Below are 22,293 nucleotides of genomic sequence, written 5' to 3'. Positions count from 1 at the left end.
ATGTAATTGGGCAGCCTACATAGAAGGTTGGAGCTCATGTGGGAATATCTATTTGTAAGAGAACCTGAATATTCATGTAACTCTGCAGACATCAATAAATTCTCATTTTACCTTATTTATTTCTATTCCCCAGTGAACAGCAGTGCTCTTAAGCTCAAAGTTAATAGGCATGTTCTTCAGAGATGTACCCTCTCTTACCTTAATAGAACATCTCCCTAACACATTTGTTTATCAGTTGCTAGGTAGCTCTCCCATCAGGTGACACAAGTATGTTTTCTTTGTCTTAGTGCAGTGGTGACAGTTACCATTGTTTGCCATCAATTAGCTTGGTGTAGCATGTCAAGGATGTACAGGGGGTGTCATTTTAGTCTGACAGCCACACGATCGGGTTGAGAAGGGATTGTTTCATTATCTTCTCATCAGGGCTGCTGGATAATGATACTCTACACTGCAAAGTAGGAGGGGGGAAAGACAGGCGGAAAGAATAGATTTTTAGGGATTGGCAGTATTAAAATTATTCATGCCTCAAGGAGAAGGGAAAGATTAGAGAAATGACTGTGCAAACCCTTAAGAAGCGACTTTTTCCTAATACAGGTGGAATGTGAAATGATGCCCTTCCTGGTGGAGAGAGAGGGGAAGGGGGGAAAAGCTCAGACGGGAGGAGGAAAGAAAGAGGGAAACTAGCCCTTTTTACTGATAGGCAACAAGGCAAGGATTAGCTGTGGCATCTCTCCATTCTCCAATTAACCTCAAGATCAAACGCAGCCTTCCCAGCGACTCTGCCGAGGCCTTCTCTGGGTTAGAAAACTCTGGTCTGTGAATTCAGGTCCTGAGAGCATTTTCCACGGAAAGGCAGTGCAATTAAATTGCTCCAGGGTGAAATGCAGAGAACTGCCGAAGGTTTGGGGCCTAAATTTTCACTCCTGGGGAGCAAAACTCCCAGTCACCCCCAATATTTGTCATTTTCTTCAGAATGACTGGAGGGAAGTCTTTTCTGAATTCTGAAAATTAACCGTGGCTGGGTCTTCATGCTCTTGGAGAAACAAACAAAAAGAAGTGCTGAAAATGTAGAACTACTTCAAGATAAACTAAGCTTCAAGAGGGACAATTGTGTTGACATTCTAGTCCAGCCTGTTTTCACTCCTTAACGAAGTGCAGTCATGCATGAAAATGGCTTGTTATCTTTTAAACTGAAATGCTTTATGGATTGTAACTCTGGGTGTGTATTACTCATGCAAAATGAAGTACAACATTTTAACCTGTGAGGATTCTTTCTCAGGCACTGAACATGTTCTACCAACTTGCATGAGAAAAATTGAACCAAAAAAATGCTTATTATTAGAGAGTATGATGTATATACTCTTTTGCATTTTAAAATGACCATAGAGAACAGACAGACAGCTGGAGGGTGAAAGGCATAAAAATAAAGTAAAATGACCCTAGTCTACAGTTTATATTTATATGTGCCTTTAGGTAAGAGGCCATACACCAGCAATTTCCAACCTTTTTCTTCTCATGGAACACATAAACTAATGACTAAAATTATGCGGCACACCAAGAAATATATTTTTTGCCAATCTGACAAAAATAGTAGGTATAATTTTATTGATTCACAAAAAAATAATAATTACCTACCCTTTTGCTCCAAGGTAAACTAAAAAAATCGGATGCCTTTACTTGTGTATAAGGATTTCAGGTACCAAAATTAACCAACCAGACGCAACCTTATTATGTCACATGACCAGTAATAGGCAACTCTGTTATATGACCTATATCTTTATGGTTCAAGACAGGGCATTCACACCAAATGACTATTGTTGTGTTGACTGTTGTCATTTTTTTATTTGACAATCTCAGGAAAAAAGAGGTCAGTGCCCTTGACTAAATAGGTATTGCATATTTTAAAAATTCTTGCCACATACTGGTTGAAAATCGCTGCCATACACAATCGGAGGTTAACCATTTTGGAGCAACTGTGCCTTTCTCTTTCCTATCCTATTAGTAATAGTAATCGTTACAGTAAAATAAATAGCCAAAGAATAACAACAGTGGTTTATTGAGCACCTAACCATGGCCCAGGCATTGTTCTAAGTATTTTGTATATATTATATAACCCTCCTCACCATCCTAAGAGGTATTATCCTCATTTAAGATGAAGAAACGGAGCTTAGGTTAGGTGACTTGCCCAAGACACATTGCTAGTAGTTGGTAAAGCTAAGATTCAAACCCAAGTCCATTTCACTGTCAGCAGGTGCACTTTGTTTTCTCACAACCACCCTGACACACGATCTCTCTGTGGGACCCAAGTTCTGGTGAGGCCAGAGGAGCAAGAGTTTTCACTGCAGGTCAGCTGTGTCACGAATCCTTGCCAGGTTTCTCCTGGGAGAATGAGGGGCAGAGACAGAGAGACAAGATTGAACTCTCCCTTTGAACGGAGCCTCTAATTCTTTTTAATATATCTGCGAAAGTCAACTTAGCCTGGTTTCATTGATTGGCTCACTCTTCTGTGCCCTGACCCTGGACATACTGTCCGAGAAATGAAGGGTGAGCCCGTACCTCCTCCAGTGTACCAGCCACCAAGCGTTAAATGTCATTTCTCAAGGTCCCAGCATTAGAGCAACACCATGGCTTTTAAGTAATTATAGGTGACTTCGGATGCATATGTATGGGAACAGCTCAGGGGCAGCAGATCTGCACAGCAAATCTCTCCTTCATGCATTATTGACAGAGGTGGCGGCTTGGCCGACATCGTGCTAACGTGTGGTAACAAGTACACGTATCTGATTGCTCACGAATTACCCCTCTTTCCCACCGGTGGGTCGATAGGCCTCTGACAAGCATCTGAAATCTTTACTGGGGGAGAACACCTTTCCTGCTAGCTGTTTGTTTTCTGAAAAAATTATTCCGTTAATTTCTGGCCTGAATGCATTTCAGAGCCGTGCTGAGGTCGCTTCGGTGCTTTGAGAAACAGAAACGAGACTTGACTTTTTTGCATCCTAACCAGCATTTTGGCGGAGAAAGCTATCCATGTTCCTGGTGGAGGAGAGTGCTTAGTGACTGCAGGCAGCCTTGGCAAACGGAGGGTCGAGGGGTTCTGTGGCAATATGGGCACTCTTGTGCCTTTTCTTGAATCCCTCCTGTGCTTGAGAGGCATTGTGCTATGGTGGTTAGGGGCATGTGACCTGAAATCAGGCTTCCTGGGTTTGAATTCTAGCCGCACTAACTTATAAGCCACATGACTTAGGTAACCTAATCAGGTAATGTAATCAGAAGCTCAATTAGGCCTCCAGGTCCTTGTCAGTAAACCGGGGAAAGGTCTGCAAAGTATTCAGTGGGTGTTGACTATTGATTCTGAGGTTTGGGGCAGCAAGGAGGAGAAATGCAGCTCAGGGGTGGCCCAGAACATTCTGCTCAGAGTGCAGCCGCTGGATGGGCAGCCTCAACATCACCAGGAACTTGGGCGGTGTGAGAGGCGTTCAGAACTCAGCACTCCCTGCCTCTGAGACCTAGTGAACAGAATCAGTGTTTTACCCTGGGGCTCTGTTTGCACAGTAAAGCTCAAGAATCAGGACTCTGGCTGCCCAGACAGTTTTCAGCAGCAATAGGCCCTCCAACTGGCTGTTTTTAATCTATCTCAGCCCGGCAAGGGACATCTTCCCTGCCCCTACATGATGAAAAGCATGGTCACTGGGCAATGTCTGTGGTAGCCTTCCCTGGCTCTGGGCACGGGCCTGAGAGAAGTAGACTTCATGTTGAGAAGCAACTAACACTCCTTTCTTCCCTCCACTCACACAGTGAATATGCGACAGCTGACGTGTCCCCACGGGCTCCCTGTCTGTACTCATTAGAAATAGAGATTAATTGTTTTCATTTGGATAGAGCTGCCTATGGACCCAGATTATCCTGAGCTAGTTAAAGGCGCCAGCCTAGAATACCCTGGTCCCCATAACCAGAGAGGTGGTATCTGGGTACCACATAGATCAACAGATGCTGCTTTGTCAACATTATAAAGCCCCACTGAGTCACCTCCACCTACCTCTCCAGGAGGCAGGGTGAGGGACGGCAGTAAGCCAGGCCCCAGAGAGAGAGAAAGCCCAGAGCGGCAGGGAGGCTAGCTCCTGGCCCTCTGCTAGAGGCAGGGCTCATGCATTCATCTCAAGACCAGGCTTTTATTTCCTTGGGGAGTCCACCATCTCTTAATCACAGAAGCAATAAGAATTTCCAATATGTTCCTCTGCTGTGCCTAATCAGTTGTTCCGGCTGCCAGTCATCAGCCCCGACTGGAGGGTCACCTCAAAGCCCTCTTCCAGCCCTGAAAGTAGTGCTGACCCCTGAGGTGACACAAGACAATAAAGCCGCCCCTGTGGCAGCCTGTGTGCGCCGGTTGATTTGATCATAAGAGTTCCGTTAATATTGCCCTGGATTCTGGAGGAGTCCGCTTTCTTCCTTATGTTTGGATCAGTAGGCCTCCTATGCCCCGTTGGTTGAGTTTGGAAAATCATTTTGAGTGTGTATGGAAGGAAATGTTTCCTTCTGTGAATGACCTTAGAATTGCCCACTAACATAACTTTCTTCCTGGGGTTAAAAAAAATCATGTAGCAAAGCCAGAGCATTTCTCTGGAAGCATGTGTTGTGGTGAGCAGGTCTAGATACAGTCAGCAGGTGTTCAGACTGCAGCCTTAAGAGAGATGAGCACCTGCTTGGTACAGAGTCGGGGCTGGAAAATTGAAAATTGTGTTTGAATGAATGAATGAGTGAGTGAGTGAATGAATGAAAGGATATTCTTAGACTGCACTAAGTGAGTTGGAATCCTGGATGCGTGACTGTGATATAGTAGGAGATTCCTAGGGGTCGGTGTTGGTAGGAGAGGAGTTTCCTGTGCCATAGTGAAAACTTCTAAGGAACATGGCTCTTCGGGAGAGGCCAAAGGAAATCCTCCTGAAGCTACAGCTCTCTGGCTCTAGAATTTTGTCCATTTTATTGGAAAGGTATACGAAATGAAGGTGGGCTATGCGTAAGAAGGACATGCTGTGTCTCCTGTCACTTCCTCTAAATCTCTGGTCATTAGGTTGGTCACAGGGAACATCCACAGTCAGTGTTGCCCCGGACTGTGCATACAGACTGCTCTGTGTAGACACTGCATTGTCAGCTTCGACTCTGTTTTCTCACGAGTGTGTCTTAGACCTCTCAGCCCATCTTTTAGAAAATAGAAACAAGTCATGGGCCTCATTTTGCCAAGACATCATTTCTTATGCCCTGTGTAAGAAACTGTTCAGTATGGTACCCTAAAGCCTTCTCTGTCTTATTCTCATGGGCCCCAGTTCAAAGGGCCACTGCTTGTACCAGCGCCACTCACTGGCTATAGCAGTGGATGGAAGAGCTTGTTGGTCAGTCGGCATTGACCGCAGCACAGTTGGAGGGCATGTTTCTAAGCCTTTGCCCTGTACCAGACACGTCTTATGTCTCCCCTTACACCCTTTCCACCATCTAGTCCACCTGTTCTGTTGCTATGGCAACTATCTGCACCAGTACTACTTGTAGCTCCTCTCCTCAACTGCACCATGTACCTCTGGCTTTCTGCCCTCCAACTTCTCTGATGCCTGGGTGTAGAGCATCTCTGAGAAACTTTAGCCACTGTGGCTCATGTGCCTACCTGGAAGTGTGAGGGAAGTGCACCCAGGGGCAACCCTTGACTGGTGGGGAATAGGAGCTGGTGGGTGACTGTTCCTTTTGTCCATGTCCTACTCACTGAATCCCAAGATGGACTGCATTGGCTGGCGTTTGATTATCTTTGTCTTTGCTTGCTCAACACACTGGCGTGAATGATGCTGTTGGAGACACTAGGCACCACAGGTTTCTTGTTCCAGGACCTAGCTCAGTGTGCTACACAGTAGGTACCTCATAAACATCTGCAGAATAATTGGCTGTTAAAAGAAGAATGAAAAGAACACAAGTAACTACACATACAGCAAAACTATTAAAATAAGGAGACAGAGTTAGAGGACATTATAGGCAAGTGTGAGTCTCTCTCTCTCTCTCTATCTCTATCTCTATCTCTATATATCTCTCTCTCTCTATCTCTCTTTCTCTCTAACTCAATAAAAACATATCCTTGGTGAGGCTTTAAATAAGTAAAATAATGTTTGGAGGTGGAGGGATGGATGGATAGATGAATAGTGGATGGTTGGTCCTGGCCATTAAATGGGATGAAGGAGAGGTCCTTAACCAGGCCTAGCTTTCAGTGTTCAGCAAGCTGCAAGAATAAAACAAATTTCCCAGCCATTTTCATTGCAGCTAATGCAAAAATGTAGCTAATATAGCTAATTAGACCTCTGGGAAGCAGCACATTTTCTAGTGAACCACCGAGTAGAACATGAAGTGTGCACACCCAGTTCCCCTGTTGCCCATGGGGTCACAAACAGCAGGGGCAGTCCTCCCCTTGTGATAAACACACACATACATACAGAGATACCTCCAGGGGATAGTGAGTGATGGGTGCACTCAGCAGCTACAACAAAACAAACAGGAGTGCTCACATTACTATACTAAGGCAGGGGGAAAAAATTAGCTGTGTTCCCACAGTGTCTCTGTGACCTCTTATTATTCCATTAGTTTTTGGAATAGTATATAAAACACCGAGCTCCATGCTGACAAACACCAGTCCTAAAACTATTGCCACAGTGAATCCAAGCAGCCTTCTCTCTGGGGTAAAATTATTATTTGGAATACAAGCAGAATTGTGGCTGCCTGAGCGAGCTGAGCATAAATGAGGGCAGTGATTCATAAGGTGACTCCAGCGAGTTTGCAAACGTGCAACTTTTCTGGAGGCTGACACACAGCAGACGCTCCGCATTGCCTTTTTGAGCTGGTAAGCATTTTCTAGTCACACCACCTCTTGAGGACGTGGAGGGCTGCGGAGGATGCAGGCTTCTGAGGACAAGAGTTAACCTGACACAGTGCTGACTTACCAGAAATAAACCCTTCAAATCAGATCACACCCCTGCCAGTAGCTTTTTAAGCGGGAAGATGGTAATTCTGCCTTTTTACATGTTCCTTGAAGTACTTGAACTCTTATTCCATTGGATTAAGCTTTGGGGGGCTGGGTCATCTGGGGTATTAATTCTATCCAGGAGGGGTTGGAGAAAAATGGAGCTGGTCTAAAAATACAGCTCCCTGAACTTTTAAACCTTCAAATCTCTTTGATTATGTGGCTTCTTTTTCTTAATCCTGAGCCTGATTTATTTTTTTTAATCCATTTATTCTTTGTTATCGGTAGAGTAAGTTCACAAAGAGCAGGGACGGGCGTAAAGCTCAGCATAGCTTTGTACGGAGAAGGAAGTTAAAGAGAGTCAGCGTAATGATGCCAGTGTGATTGCACTATAATGAGATGTCTGCTGAGTAGGTCCCAGACACTGCGAGAGCCTCTCTGATAGTGATAGACTCTGCAAGTGACAAGCCCCAGTTTCTTCTGTGACATCGTACCAATTAGCCGATCTAAATGGGCACATATTTAAATTCGAGGTCACATACAGTTCTCGAAGGCTAGGCTGCCCCCACGAATGAGGCTGTAACTCACTCTCTGTCATAATAGTCAATAACGGGGACTATCCCAGAGGCGCCCGCGAGACCCCCCTTTTCATGTTCTGCAGTGTTAGGAGAAGACTCATCCTTGATGAAGACCCAGAACAGCCATCCATCACACCGGCGGGGAAATGCCTGGGGCCCGTTAGACTCTGAAGTTAAAAGAGTGTGGGTCCTGCCTTGGTGCTGGGACGGGGGAAGCTCCACTCTCATTACACTGATTTAACAGTGACAGAGAGAGACCCCGGCCTGACCCACGCGCTCGCAGTGGCATGAGAGGAGGACGCAGGCCTGTGTCGCACCCTTCTCGGTCAGCAGAGGGAATCTTCTGCTACCTGACTCTCGCCCCTCCTGACTGAAGGGAGCTAGCTAGTGGAGAAACCTTCGCCCAGATGCAGGCGTTATAGGTTGACTGATTACACTGTGTCCAGACCGCAGCCTGGTGAGGGGCCGGGCAGTGCTTTGGGAAACCGTGAACGTCAGCCTGGAGCCAGACGGATGTGAGCTCCTCAGGCAGCCCTAAAGGCACGTTAGCTGGGGAACCTGTTCCACCGCGAAAACAAAAGCTGTGTATATCCAATAAGGGGAGAACTGTTCCCTGAAAACCATCCGAGAGAAAAACAAACAAGCCCCTAAAATATGCTCGCTGTCAGCCTTTGGTATTTAAAAAACGCGGGCTTCACTTGGGGCGCAGTCTGATGCTTGTTCTCCCTTGATTTCAGCTTCCATCTTCTCCAGCAATCATTCAACCCGAAGCGGAACAGCTGCTGGGGCCGTGCCACCCCCGCATCCTGTCAGTCACCCTTCTCCGGGACATAATGTACAGGGGAGCCCCCACACCCCCTCCTCCCAGTTACCTCCACTCGCAGCTGTGGACGCGGGAGCCGAGAGGTAAGGCCATCTGTCTCTCTCCTCTAATAGGTGTTGCAGCCAAACCTCCTTCCACATGGAGCAGCGCTCTGACAGTTGCTGAATTTTATTAATAATCCATTGGTGGGTTGAGTTACCCAAAGGTGACATTTTAAAAGTACATACACAAAGCACGTGGATCAAATCTCTCATCTGTTTTATTTTCCATGGGAGCAAAAAAAATGAAGATATTGGCAGCCAACTGAACTGTCTTATGCTGGGAAAACACATCAGAATGTCTCTGTCTCTCCCACCTTTTCTTAGCTTGTTTCTGGGACTCGATTTTAAGATAATGTCCCTACAGGTTGAAATGCCTTCCAAAGGTAAGAGGGTACCTTTCAGCACCTTGATCGGCAGTGTTAGACTGAGAGTGTGGCGTGAACGGGCACAGGATTTTATCCAGCAATGGGGAAGGGGCTGCTGTTCACTGAATACTTGGCATTGTTACCACCCTCGTAAATAATTTCCAGGAGAAAACTTAACATCTTGACACTTTGGTCCCTATGTCGACTGCCTCATCCTCCGGTGACGTGGACAGCACACACTCACCTTGCCCTTTGCACGTGTCATCTAGCTTCATTTGCACTGTCCCGGGGGTCACGCTCAGACATCCACTCAGACATCCACAGGGGGAAATGTTCTTGTGGGGACCCCTGTGCAATCCTTGAGAGCAAAGCATTTGGTAGGCAGACTGCTGGACTGAACTGGCAGTATTAATATAAGTACTGGACCTTGGAGTTCACCAACAATCTGCGCTTTCTTCATTGTTGATGTGGTCTATGACTTCTTTATTTGTTTTATTTATTTATTTATTTTTATCCTCACCCGAGGACATTTTTTTCATTTTTGGTTCAGATAGAATGCGAGGGGGAGAGAGAGAGAGAATCATCGATGTGAAAGGGACACATCGAGTGGTTGCCACCTGCACGGCCCAACCAGGGCCAGGGACAAACTGTTAACCAAGGTACGTGCCCTTAGCGGGAACCAAACCTGGGTCTCTCTGGACCGCAGGCCGATGCTCTAACCGCTGAGCCAAACTGGCCAGGGCATCTATGACTTTTTAAAAATGTGTTTTTAAGTCCAATAAACCATATTTTAAAAAATGTAGGTCGACTCCTTTATTTAGGGTAGTGCATTTGTTCATTTACTAAGGACGATGTGTTGGACATGGGGCTGGGTGCTGGGGATGCAAAGACTATTAGACCATGGCCCTGCCCTGACTGGATTGAGTGGTGAGGTCGACATGGAAACAAAGCAGAGCAATGCCATAGGAGCTCCAAGAGGCTGTCCTTATCTCTGCCTCAGGGAGGGAGGGAAAGAAAGACTGAGTAATCTAGGCATTGAAGGAAGACTAAGGCTTTTCCAGATGAATACATGAGGAACAGCATCCAAGGCAGCAAGAGGAATGAAGGCGAGAGATGAGGAGGGGCAAGTACACACACGGAGGGAGGTTCCAGTAGCTCAGGCGACATCCTGTGTGTACATTGCTGATGAAGTTAGACAAGAACCATTGTTGGCTCTTTATTAGGACAGAAAGCCACCATATTATCGTTATAGAGAAAGAATTCACGTGACAAGATGGGAGTAATTGAGACTAGAAGCAGGGGCAGGGGGTAGGGAAACAAGAAGGAGGTTATTGCTGGAGTCCTTGTGAGAAATATGAGGACTCGGACTGAGGCAAACCTTAAGGATAGAGAATGTGTTCAGGAATTATTATTTAAAAGGCAGAATTGCTAAATACTCATGTATATGTGGAGTAAAGAGAAGAGGTTAAAATTCATCCCTGAGTCTTGCCCCTAGACACCAAGATGGAAAATTGTGTCATTAACAGAAATTGAAAATATAAAGGTGGTAGAATGGAGGAAAAGAAGGTGATGAGTAGAGGGCAGAGTGGGAAAGAAAGATTAATGATAAAAGGACTTTAAGTTTTGAGTTTTAGGTGCTTATAAAGGATCTGTGTGGATGTGTCTGATGAGCGGTTAGACATATGGACCAGAAGATGTCAGACTTATTTTAACAGTTGTATGTACTTATTTTATAGCTAAAGTGTCTAATGAGCAGTTAGAAATATGGACCAGAAGCTGTTAGACTTATTTTAACAGTTATATTACACTTATTCTGCCGTTAAAGTGTATACAAATGATTAGTCTTCTCCCACAGGATCCGCGTGCAAAGCAGAGTGAATGATAACCATCCATTAAATTCATAGACAGTGGAGACAGGCAATCTTTCCGGTTAACAGATGTATATGTTGAGATGAGTGTATTCATTTTAGCTTTTTATTTAATTTCCAGTGGGTTTGAATGATATTAGCCAAGGGCTTTCCATCATCTCATTGCTTCTGCCTGGCTGAGAATCATGCTCAACAAGGTAGTGTTGACCTTAAACAAATAGACAACAGCTATATCTGCAGCAGAGTGGGTTTATTCCAGAACAAGAAAGAACTGCACTTCAGGACATTCAGTCTAATGGCAAACGGTGTGCAAGCTCAGAGAAACCTCGGAGAGGAATACTCTTATGGACTTCAGAGGGGCTCTTGTAAATGAAGAGTCCATTGGAGGAACGTGACAGTTCCAAACACAGTGACTTTTCATCGCTTGAGAGATGGCAGCCTCCCATTGGCTGAGCTGCTCCTGGGCTAGAAGGGATCTTTTCTTCCTGTCAGAGGTGCAAGGTACCTTTCCCCTGGAGGGGTCAGTAGTATGTGTGAAGTGACATGTGCATCAGAGTTCTCTCTTCTAGTCTCCTGATTCCATTTTAAATGATGTTTCTGTTTATTAATTTTCACAGGTGAAGCTAAGAACCTATCCAATGAGATCTCTTTTTTCTTAGCTCATCTTATTGGTAGTCACAACTCTTTACAAGAATATGAGAAAAGCAATCTATGTATCTTCTTTTTGTACACAGCCATTGAAAGAATAAATGTAGAAAAAGATTTTAGTGGTGTCAAAAACAACAGCAACAAACCAAAAATCCTGATACCTGAATGCCAGCTTCAATAGTTACTAATTATTTGAATGTGTTCCTTAGATACTCCAGATACTTAGGTTGTTTTTATATTTTTATTTAAAAAAAATTTTTTAATCCTCACCTGAAGACTTGCTTAGAGAGAGGAAGGGAGAGAGACAGAGAGAGAGATAAAGAGAGAGAGAGAAACATCAATGTGAGAGAGAAACATTGATTGGCCACCTCCCTGACGAGCCCACTGGGTATTGAACCCACAGCACAGGTATGTGCCCTGACCAGGAATTGAACTGGTAACCTTTTGGTGCATGGGACAATGCTCAACCAACTGAGCCACTCCAGCCGGGCTTGGTTGTTTTTTCAACACTTTATTTTATAATGTTTCATTTTTTTCAGTTCTCTCTTTTGAAAGTTTATAACATATTAAAAAACCGGAAGAATAGTGCAATGAACATTCATATGCTGTACACCCATATTTACCTATTGTTAATATTTTGTCACCCTCTCTCTCTGGCTATCTCTTTTTGTCTTTGCCTCTCTAACTTGGGAGATCCTTACTTGTTTGCCTGTTGTTTCTAAATGATCTGAGAGATTATTGCAAATATCATTAAGCTTCAACCCTAATTACTTCAGGAGAGATCTCCTAAGAAGGACATTCTCCTACATAATCACACACTTAACATTGATATAGTATTAATATCTAATGTAATGTACAATCAATACTGTATTCAAATTTCCCCAATTGTGGGAATATATTTTATATAGCCAGAGTGTTTTTTTTTTCTTTTTATGATTCAGAATCTAACAAGGATTACAATTCTCATTTCTTCTTGGTCTTCTTGAATCTAATGAAGTTCCCCAGATAATGATAATTATCATCATCATTATTATTATTGTCTCTCATAACATAGACAGTTTTTTAAGATCCCAGGACATTTCTTTTGCAGAATGTTTTACAGTTTGGATTTGTATGATTGTTTCTTACCAAACAGATTTATTGTAAACATTTTTGGCAGAAACGCCGCAGAGGTGATGTGGTGTTCCTTAGCTTGTCTGAGCCTCTGTTTGCGCCTCATAGGGAGTTAAGAGTAAATGAACCAAAGCAAGGTAAAGCCCGTAACATATGACATGGCACGAAGCCAGACACTCAGTAGTTGTTGCTGCTAACATAAAGATAGGCAGCCTTGGCTTGGCTGATAGATTCGGGGTTAGAAGCCAGAGGATGTGAAATGATTACAGTGGTTGATAATGTAACCAATCAGGGAAGGGGAAATGGAGAGGAAGGGGGGAGATGGTGGTGAATGAAGTGGACGGTTCATTCGCTGGCTTTGCCTTGCTGCTCCGCTCTTCCTACAGGGTGTGTGCCCCATGCCTGTGCCAGCCCAGCTGCAATGGGCAAGTGTGTGAAGGTTCTGCCTCCTGAACAGGCTGTGTGGAGAGGGATGACATGGAACGGCCCTGAACTATTCACTGTGTGTGCCGTAGTGTCCAGCACAAAAACACTACGGGGAAATGTGCTTACCTTCCGCTTTGGTTTATATATCTTTGCGTCTGTTTGCCTGGGAAATCCCCCAGTAAAAACTCCAGCAGTTTTCTTAACGGAAATAGGTTGATTACACTTTGCGATTTTTAGTGGGAAACTGGCATTTTTTCCTGCTTTGTGGGCATTGATTCATAATTTACTTAGCTTTAGCTTGTTAATAAAAGGCGCTGACTCACTGTCAGAAGTCAGGGAAGGTCCACCACATCTATCCCGTTAGCATCAGGCTCTTTGATTCTTCAACCATCGTAAAAGAAAATAAGAGCAAGTCTGTCAGTTTGACGGGCTTTCATTTTTATTTTGAAATATTATCTGAATGACATCATTTCAGTGATTGAAGCAGGACCACACCACATCACCTAATGTTGGTTTAAACTTTTTATGGGAAACGGTGTTTTACTGTGTCAGACTGAAATAACCGCTGGGACTTTATAACAGTGGCTTCCCATAAGAAGAACCCAGTGTCTTAGGAAATGGCATTTCATAGCATGATAATTAGACCAGGAAAAAACCTAAACAAAAATATTGATCGAGTCCCTTTTTGAGATGGAGAAACCTTGCAGTCCCAGTAATAAGTCAGCTGGATTTGTGTTGTTCACCTTGTCCACATATCAGCTGCTTCTCTCCTTGCTGAAGAAATCCACAAACAGGGTGTGTTCTGTAGTACAGGTGGGAGGGTTTAAGGGGACCCGTGGATTGATCGCAGAGGAGCGACTTCCTATGAGCGCCACCTCCGAGCCAGAGAGGACGGAGAGCAAGTGAAGGCTGTGGTCTTGGGGAGTATACAATCAAGTGCAGGAATCAACAACAGGGAATGTTCGGACAGTTGTTTTTGAGAAAGTAGTCAAAACACCGTAACCAAAGAAGGCATGCCAATTTCTTGAGTCTGTATCAAGTCTTTGGAAGCCTTACTATTTTCCTTTCATACCAGATGTGACATTGCTAGAATTCTAGGTACTTTGATCTGTGGGCTCTCCTTCTGTGCCTTTGAATAACCAGGGCTGGTCTTCAGAGATGTTATTTTCTAATTCAGCTTTGAGAACATAGCTTTCCTGGAGGCTAAAGGGTCAAAGATAGCAACTGTTTTCTATTAAACATCTTTGTAGTTCTGGCAGGTTCTTCTGCTCTGGTCAAACCAGCCTACTCACTGACTCTGTTTCTGCATCTTAATTCAGGATCCTCTTCTACTTAAAGACTTTCCTTATTCTCATATTCTTGACTAAGTGTTACTCATCCTTTGGAGCTTGGGTTAGTTCTCAACCAAGAAAGGCTTCCTGAGACCGGTCACCCTGTTAATTCCCTTGGTTCTTTTTATCTGTTTAATTTGTTTACCTTTTCCCAGATGTCACCTTCCTAAATGGATTATTAGTTCTTTGAGGGCAGGAACCTTACGTTTCCTTGTAACCTCCAAAGTGCCTTGTGCTGCACTACTCAGCAGTAGGTGCTAAGGAGGGTTTGACAAGGGAAAGGGATCCGTTAGGGGAGTGCCTAGGAGACGGGAGGTTATTGCCAGTCCCCTCTGTCCAGGTGGGAAGGGTCCAGAAAAGATCATTCCCCTTGATTCATTGGTCTGGATAGTGGTAATCCCAGTTCTCAAAGTCCCTGCAGTCTTGTGTCACCTGCATATATTGACACAATAAATAGTTGCTCTAATAAAATACATACATTCATGCACACACACACATTGCTAAGTGCCCTTTGCCATCATCCACTGCTGGGGTTCCCTACACTTTCCTGTGGTCTTCGATGCCAGCAGCGTGCTTCTCACTGTCCTCTCTGATTTGCATGTGTAGTATCTGAACATCTCAAAATGAGGCCTGCTGCTCTGCTGTCCTTCCCTCCCCCTGGACTTCCTGAGAAAACAGGGACACTGGTGTCTTCACATGCTCAGCTTGTTCATGGCCTTACACACACACACACACACACACACACACACACACACACATGCACTGTACATAATCTTCCTCTCTCTTCTTAATCCCCTAGTGAATGTGCAAAAATGGCTAAAAAAAATTATAAGCATCATATAAAATATTACAGGTTATCAAAATCTATCTCAGCATTGGGTTCATTCATTTATTGGGTCATTTGCTCAGCGGGTGCATGTGCGTATCAGGCAGTATGCTGGACGCTGAGTTTATAGTGGTCATAAGACTGATAGGAGTCTTGTCCTCAAAAAGTGTCTCCAGTCTAATGAGGGACAACCAGGTCAATAGGCGACTATAATTTAAGATGCTATGCAGGGGTGATACCAGGGACCTGTGGAGACACATAGAAAGATCACCTAACCCAAAAGTTGGGAGGGAGGAATAGAGGAAGAAATGTCTTCCCGAAAGCTGATGGTCTACAGAACCTGGCCAGGCAACATGGGTGTGTACAAAAGCTCAGAGGAGGGAGAGAGCCGGGATGGGGCTTCAGGTATAAATGGGGGAGTAGCCTCATTAACTGTATTAAAGAGTCTGGGCTCCCTTTTAAGGACAAGGATTTGTATATTTGGCCAATAAGGGCACCCTGGTGACTCTGGCATACATTCCAAACACCTCCCTGCCAGGTTACCCGCCTAGCGAGAGTTCAGAACGTTAAGCCGTGCCCAACAGAAGAAGAAATGACTTAGAACGGTTCTGGTGCTCAAGCAGACAGGCTGTTCTGTGTATGTCCTGGACTGATGAGGCAGCCCCGTGAGGTTTGTATTATTTTCTTTATTAATGCAATTTGAAAAGACAGTTTTGTCCTTTGCAATTCAAAGCATGTATTTTATATAGTCATGACCTATCGAGGTTTTGAAGAGTCACTGCATGTCAAAAAACCTCTGTGTTAGAGACACAGTGACAAATATATGAACGTTAGAGCGCTAACATCAGCAATAAGTGGGCCTCACTTGTCTCACTACATCGTAGAAGACTTGGATATTGTGAAGAGGTCTCCACATTGCTGGGTGTCATAATTAATTGCCATTTACTCAATGAGCACCGCTCTGAGAGGCTCCCTAACATGTGTGACACTGTGTAGAAAGATACCAAACCTATAGGGTGACAAAAACACTGGCTTGTCAAATCTTAAAACTAAAGCTGGTCAATCTTGACTGTTGAAATAATTAAGAAAAGCCATCCTTGAAAAACAAACATAAGCCTCCAATAGCCATTTTTATCAGCCTGAATGTTGGCATCCACGTCATCCCTGTTACAGTCTGTGGATATGGTGGTCACCTAATGCTAGGTGATCATAAGCATCATAGCAGTTATCCTCATTTGACATCCCATAAAGCAGCGGGTCTCAACCTGTGGGTCGTGACCCCTTTGGGGGTCGAACAACCCTTTCACAGGGGTCACCTAAGACATAACAGTAGCAAAATTATAGCTATGAAGTAGCAACGAAAATAATTTTATGGTTGGGGGTCACCACAACATGAGGAACTGCATTAAAGGGTCACAGCATTAGGAAGGTTGAGAACCACTGCCCTAAAGGGTCAGTTTCGTGCATATTCAAGATTAAGAGAGGTGGGGCTCAAAATCCACCCCCAAAACAGAACGCACATGTGCGCTCACACACACACAGATATTCTACTCAAGAATTACGGGATGTACTGAATGTTCTTCCTGATGTCAATGGAGAGACAACAGTGAAAAGGCAGAAATTCCAATATTCTGGCCTTGGAAATGGAGATTAGAGCTTTGAGTCTTAGATTGGAAATGCTTGGAGTTCTTTTCCTATTTTGTTTTCTTTAAATCTGTCAAAAGTTCCTTATACGTGTGTGTGTGTGTGTGTGTGTGTGTGTGTGTGTGTGTGTTAAATCCTCACCTGAGGATATTTTTCCATTTTTGTTTAGATAGAGTGGGAATTAGGGAGAGAGAGGGAAAGAGAGAGAAACATTGATGTGAGAGAGATGCATTGACTGCTTGCCTCCCGCACAACCCAGACCAGGGCCAGGACAAACCGCAACTAAGGTTTGTGCCCTTGACTAGAATTGAACCCATGACTCATTGGTCCACGGCTAACACTCTAACGACTGAGCCAAACTGGCCAGGGCTACTTCTCTGTGTTTATTCCAGGGCAGAATAGCCCACCAGTCTTTAAACTTCTTAAATATTAACCCATGACCACAGCCAGGCTTTATTCTCTATGGATAATATCAGTTGGGTTATTTGGCTCTGGAATGACCTTTTCTTCTCATAGAAATCTTCACCTTACTGATAGTTTCTTAAATATGTCATCCTGATTTACTCCTAATAGTCACACATTAGGGAAATTGGTGATATTGTTACTTTCTTCTTATCTACCTAGTGATTGTGAATGGCTCCACTGGGGAATACAAATTACAAACCTAGCCATGGCTGGTGTTGCTAAGTGGTATTGCATCGGCCCATGCACCAAAGGATTTTGGGTTCGATTCCTGGTCAAAAGCACATACCTGCGTTGCAAGTTCAATCCTGGCCCTGTTGGGGCATATGCTGGAGACATCTAATCGATGTGTCTCTCTCACATCGATGTCTCTTTCTCTCTCTCTCCTTCTCCCCCTCCCTTTCTTCCACTCTCCCTAAAAATCAGTGGGAAAACTATCCTCAGGTGAGGAGTATCAACAACAAAAAACTAAAAAGCCTGGGAGTCAACTTCAAGTCCTTCTTTTTCCCAAATACTCTCACATCTGATTAATCTATATATCCTATTAGCTCAAATACATTTAAGCCAAATCAGCTCCACTTCTCCAACCGTAGTTCACCATCATACCCTCCCATCTCAACTACAATGGGCCCCTGACTGGGCTTGCCTACCCAGATCCTTCCACTCACCCTATCAGTGCGATCACATCCATTTCCCCAGCCATACTTGCACTGAAGTCCAGGCCCTTTGAAGTCTACATGGCCCTCAATGGTCTGGTCTTCATCACGTTCATTTACCACTGCTCCTCTGGCCTAATATGCTCCAGCCACACTGCCCTTCTTAGGCTCCTGCAAAACAGCTCATCTCACCTCAGGGCCTTTGTACTTGCTGTTCCTGAAACCTGCAAGTGACCTTCCCCAGAACTTCACATGACTGTGTCTTCATTTCCGGTGTCTGCTCAAATGTAGTCTCTTCAGAAAGGCCTTACTTGACCACCCCATCAAAAACTCCCCCTCCAACCTCACTCTACTCTTAACTCTGTTCTGTGTTTCTTCATAGATTTCACACTGCCTGGAATGACACTGTTTAACGATCTGATTACATTCCACCAGAATGGGAGCTCCCTGAGAGCTGAGATTGTGCCGTGCTTACAATTACCTTGTTCGCAACTCTTCCCCCTCAGTGCTGAGAGGAGGCACCTAAGGAATTGTGTGGAATGAATGAATGTCCATGGAAGGAAGGCAGGACTATGATGGTGATCCCTTGATTATTTCTAGGAAAGGTAATAGTAACCCAGAGCAGATGATTATTGTATTTCCATCTCCACATTCTCCTCTGGGTCACTTCATGGCAAAGCGAGAGACGCTGATGCGTGCATACGTGTGGCAGTCTACCAGACAGCTTGACTCGTGGTTCAAATATCTGTTCACATCAGACTGTTTTCCATGTATTTTTAATTACAAAGTGCACTGGTTCTTCACTTTAGATTAATTACAAGCACACAGCACAAAGCCACCACTAGAATGTCTGTAAAAGGAACTCTATTTTTTAAGTGCCAAGAAAGTTCCTTCACCTCTGCATGCCAAATCAGCCATCTTTATTTTGTTCCCACATTCCAAATAAATCTACGTCATGTGAAGCCCAAGATGATGTTTTTTTAGTCCCCTTGGATTTTCAGTCAGGAAAGTGAGTCATGACAGTAACAAGGGAGGCTTGAGGTAAAATAGAATTCCTTTTCTTGCAGCCTCTACTTTAGGGCATTAGCATGAAGCAACATGGGGTAACTGAGCTGTTACATTATTCAAATGTGTCCCTGTGTCCTTCTCATACTCCTTCTCTGAAGCAGCAAGTCCTGTGGAGCCAGAATTCCCAAGTGAAAGCGCACAAGCCATTGCAGCCTGAGTCAAGACATCCACACGTTACAAAGCGCCTCCTGGTCTCTTGACGTAGAAAAGGCGATTCAGAGGAAAACCTCTGCTTAATGTTTTAACAGTGTGATCTGGAAAGTCAGCTTTGTCTTTGCGCCTCTCGGGTGGAGACAGGGAAGGCATTGGCTGCCAAGACACTGGATATCTTTCTGCAAGGGAAGGACTGTGTGTTCAGTAATTGATGAGGAAGGCTATTGAGGTGAGCAGAAACCGGAAGACGAAGTTCTTTGGAACAGCCTTTTTGCTTAATTTTCTGAGAAATTGTCTTTGGTTAGTTTTCGTTTGTTTATTTAATTGCAAGGAGAAAAACGTTTCTCTGTCTTAATCATCTGCTCAGAATAAATAACTGGAGTTGTTCTCTTGAATAAGATGTTTTTCCCCTAGAAACAGAAACGGCAGTCTTTGGGAAATGTAATGTCCAACTGGACATTTGGGCCAATTGGACAAAGTACCATCTCCCTGGACACAAGAACTGGCACCAAGTTGGGAGCCAGGTCGATGGAACCAGTGGGCTGTGCAGCAGAGTAGTTCAGCAAAAACCAACATTTATGAAATACTTACCTTTGCGTAATACTGGGTGAGGTGCTGGAGATAAAAAATGGTGGTGAACATCCGAGGATTTGATGCTCTTTCCACCTATAGGAGCCAAGAGCCCGTCTCTAATTATGAATTTTTCAGTATATGCTATTTCCTCTCATTCATTTCTCTAGCCAAATAACAGCACATATTATTCCTGACCAAACCTCCACCCACTAGTTTCTTTTCAAATTTATGGATTATATTGACTTTTGAGGTCTCATTTGGCAGTGGCTTTCAGAGGCACCTGGCCCTACTTGGCGGGCGTACTGCATTTTGAAGTTAGTTCTAAAAGTTCTTCAGATATCATCAAGAAACTGGTGTATGCAGTTTGAGATTATGAAAAAGGCATGGAAGATGCCATTTTTTATCTACCTAGGCTTCCCTTTCTCATGATTAGACAAAAATAACACTTCTTGCCTGGCCAATGTGGCTCAGTGGTTGAGTGTCCACCCATGCACCAAGAGATCACTGGTTCGGTTCCCAGTCAGGGCACATGCCCAGGTTGTGGGCCTGATCCCCAGTGGGGGGCGTGCAGGAGGTGGCCAGTCAATGTTCTCTCTCATCGATGTTTCTGTCTCTCTCTCCCTCTTCCTTACTTTATCTCTAAAATCAGTAAAGGAAAAATAATAATAACACTTTTCCCCCCTATTTCTTACCTGGCATTTCACACTCTCTTCTGAATTATTTCTTTTAAAACATCTAATGTATTCTATTGTAAAGCTTACTGAACTTGATGCCTAACATCCTGCTGAAAAGAGAGTCTTCTCTTTGCCACCCAGCAGGCCATTAGGTAATCCCTTTGCTTTGATCTAGTAAGAATGGCTGAAGGCATGATATCATTGCAGAATTTTTATCATAGCATTTTTTTTTTACATCAAAGGTCTGAGACCACTCTGGATAAATTTTCCTCTGGCTGGCGCTTTTTTGTAAGGAGGAGTTGGCAGACAGACTTTTCTTCCCTCTCTCCTTATCATGAAGATTCTGAAATAGACAAACAACTGAGCCATCGCCAACTCTGCAGGCAAGATATTCCTGAAATACTCAGGTCCTGGTTAAGTGTGTCCTGCAGAGTTCAATTCTCTGACATACCCTGGATGTCCTCTCCTCCTCCCTTTTTGTTTCCATGGTGGTGGTGCGGGGGATATCACGATGCCCTATTTCAGTATTTCTCAGGAAAAAATACACTTCTCTGCTTTGGTCATTGTTACTTTGTTTTCTTGACTTACAACTGACTTCCTGCACCCAAGTGGAGAAATGTTTCTCCAGAGCACTCTGCCCTTTGTTTTTCACAAGCATTCATTAGAGTATACATGTGAGTCTTCTTTAAAAAGCCTTGGTGCCCTGGCCGGTTTGGCTCAGCGGTTAGAGCGTCGGCCTGCGGTCCTGAGAGACCCGGGTTCGGTTCCCGCTAAGGGCACGTACCTAGGTTGCAGTTTGTCCCCGGCCCTGGTCGGTTGTGCGGGTGGCAACCACTCGATGTGTCCCTTCACATCGATGTTTCTCTCCCTCTCTCTGTTCCTCTCTCTCCCTCCCTTTCTACCTGAACAAAAAATGGAAAAATGTCCTTGGGTGAGGATAAAAAAATAAATAAATAAATAAAAAGCCTTGGTGATCGTGTCACCTGCAGCTCACTGCACAGCCCTCAGTTTGTCATGTTCTGTGGAGGGTCTGGCAGTTAGTTTTGAGTCTTGGTCTTGTCCAATGTGATAAATTATTTGCAGTTAATATTCACCCAGCCTCACCCTGGCCAGTTTGGTTCTGCAGTTACAGTGTTGGTCCGAGGACCGAAGAGTCTGGGGTTCAATTCCCAGTCAAGGTCATGTACCTGGGTTGCAGGTTGGATCCCAGCCCCAGGAGGCCCCAGGAGGCAACGAGTCTCTCTCACGTTGATGTTTCTCTGCCTCTCCATCCTTCCCTTTCACTCTATCTAAAAATCAATGGGGAAATATCCTCTGGTAAGGACAAATAAATAAATAAATACTGACCCAGCCTCGTGTAAGGAGAAGGACGCACTCAGCCCTTCCAAGGGATGGATTCTGCTGTTTGACTAGTTTAGAAGGGTCCCTGCTTTGGTCCTGCCCAGATGGACAGTGTTGCAATTACCCACACTTCCCAGCGGCCGTTTCTTCATTTCTGAAAGCTGGTCTTGATTGTCTCCGAAGCAGAATTCAATTTGCAGTTCCCCCAGTAACGTGCTGTGATTCATTCGGGGACAAATCTGGATTGAACTGAGTCCAAGTGTCTCTTTTGTGAGACAGAAGGGAAGTATAAGTAGATACTATAGTCACCCAGATGAGTCAGCCAGGAATTCATGAAGTGATTCATAAATCGTTATAAAGACCACTAAAGTCTACTAAAACGAAGTGCTGTCTGGCTATACAAAGTAGGGTATTATCATTGGGGGGTTTTTTTAGATGTTAAATCAGATGTGAAATCCTTGAAACTGTGCTTTTCTTTTTAGGTTTTGAAAAGGATTTCTTTTTTCCCCTCTGCAGTTGGCCAACTGCTAAAGCCATTTTTCATTGATTAGTTTTCACAGATGAATTTTAAACCCACCACAGATGATACCCCACAATTCTTGGGGGAATAAAAATACCTCCCCAAATCTACCATAGACCAGTTTGTATCCATTATTTCTACTCCCTGGCAGCAAATCAATAATATATTTCATGTGACTACAATAAAACAAGCTGT

The 22,293-nt window shown here is 44.2% G+C and overlaps 1 protein-coding gene across 2 annotated transcripts in view; it reads left to right on the top strand.

The window, feature by feature from the left end:
- The window catches only part of GLIS3 (GLIS family zinc finger 3), a 469,129-nt gene that overhangs the window by 404,759 nt on the left and 42,077 nt on the right, over window positions 1-22,293 (top strand). For both annotated transcript variants that reach the window (XM_036261134.1, XM_036261133.1), the window contains one exon: window positions 8,304-8,472. In XM_036261134.1, the coding sequence (XP_036117027.1) occupies window positions 8,304-8,472 (169 nt within the window). The remainder of the gene's footprint in view (window positions 1-8,303; window positions 8,473-22,293) is intronic.

This window comes from Molossus molossus, unplaced genomic scaffold (genome assembly GCF_014108415.1).
Source record: "Molossus molossus isolate mMolMol1 unplaced genomic scaffold, mMolMol1.p scaffold_m16_p_14, whole genome shotgun sequence".
Lineage (NCBI taxonomy): Eukaryota > Metazoa > Chordata > Mammalia > Chiroptera > Molossidae > Molossus > Molossus molossus.
This window is presented reverse-complemented; position numbering and strand designations above follow the sequence as displayed.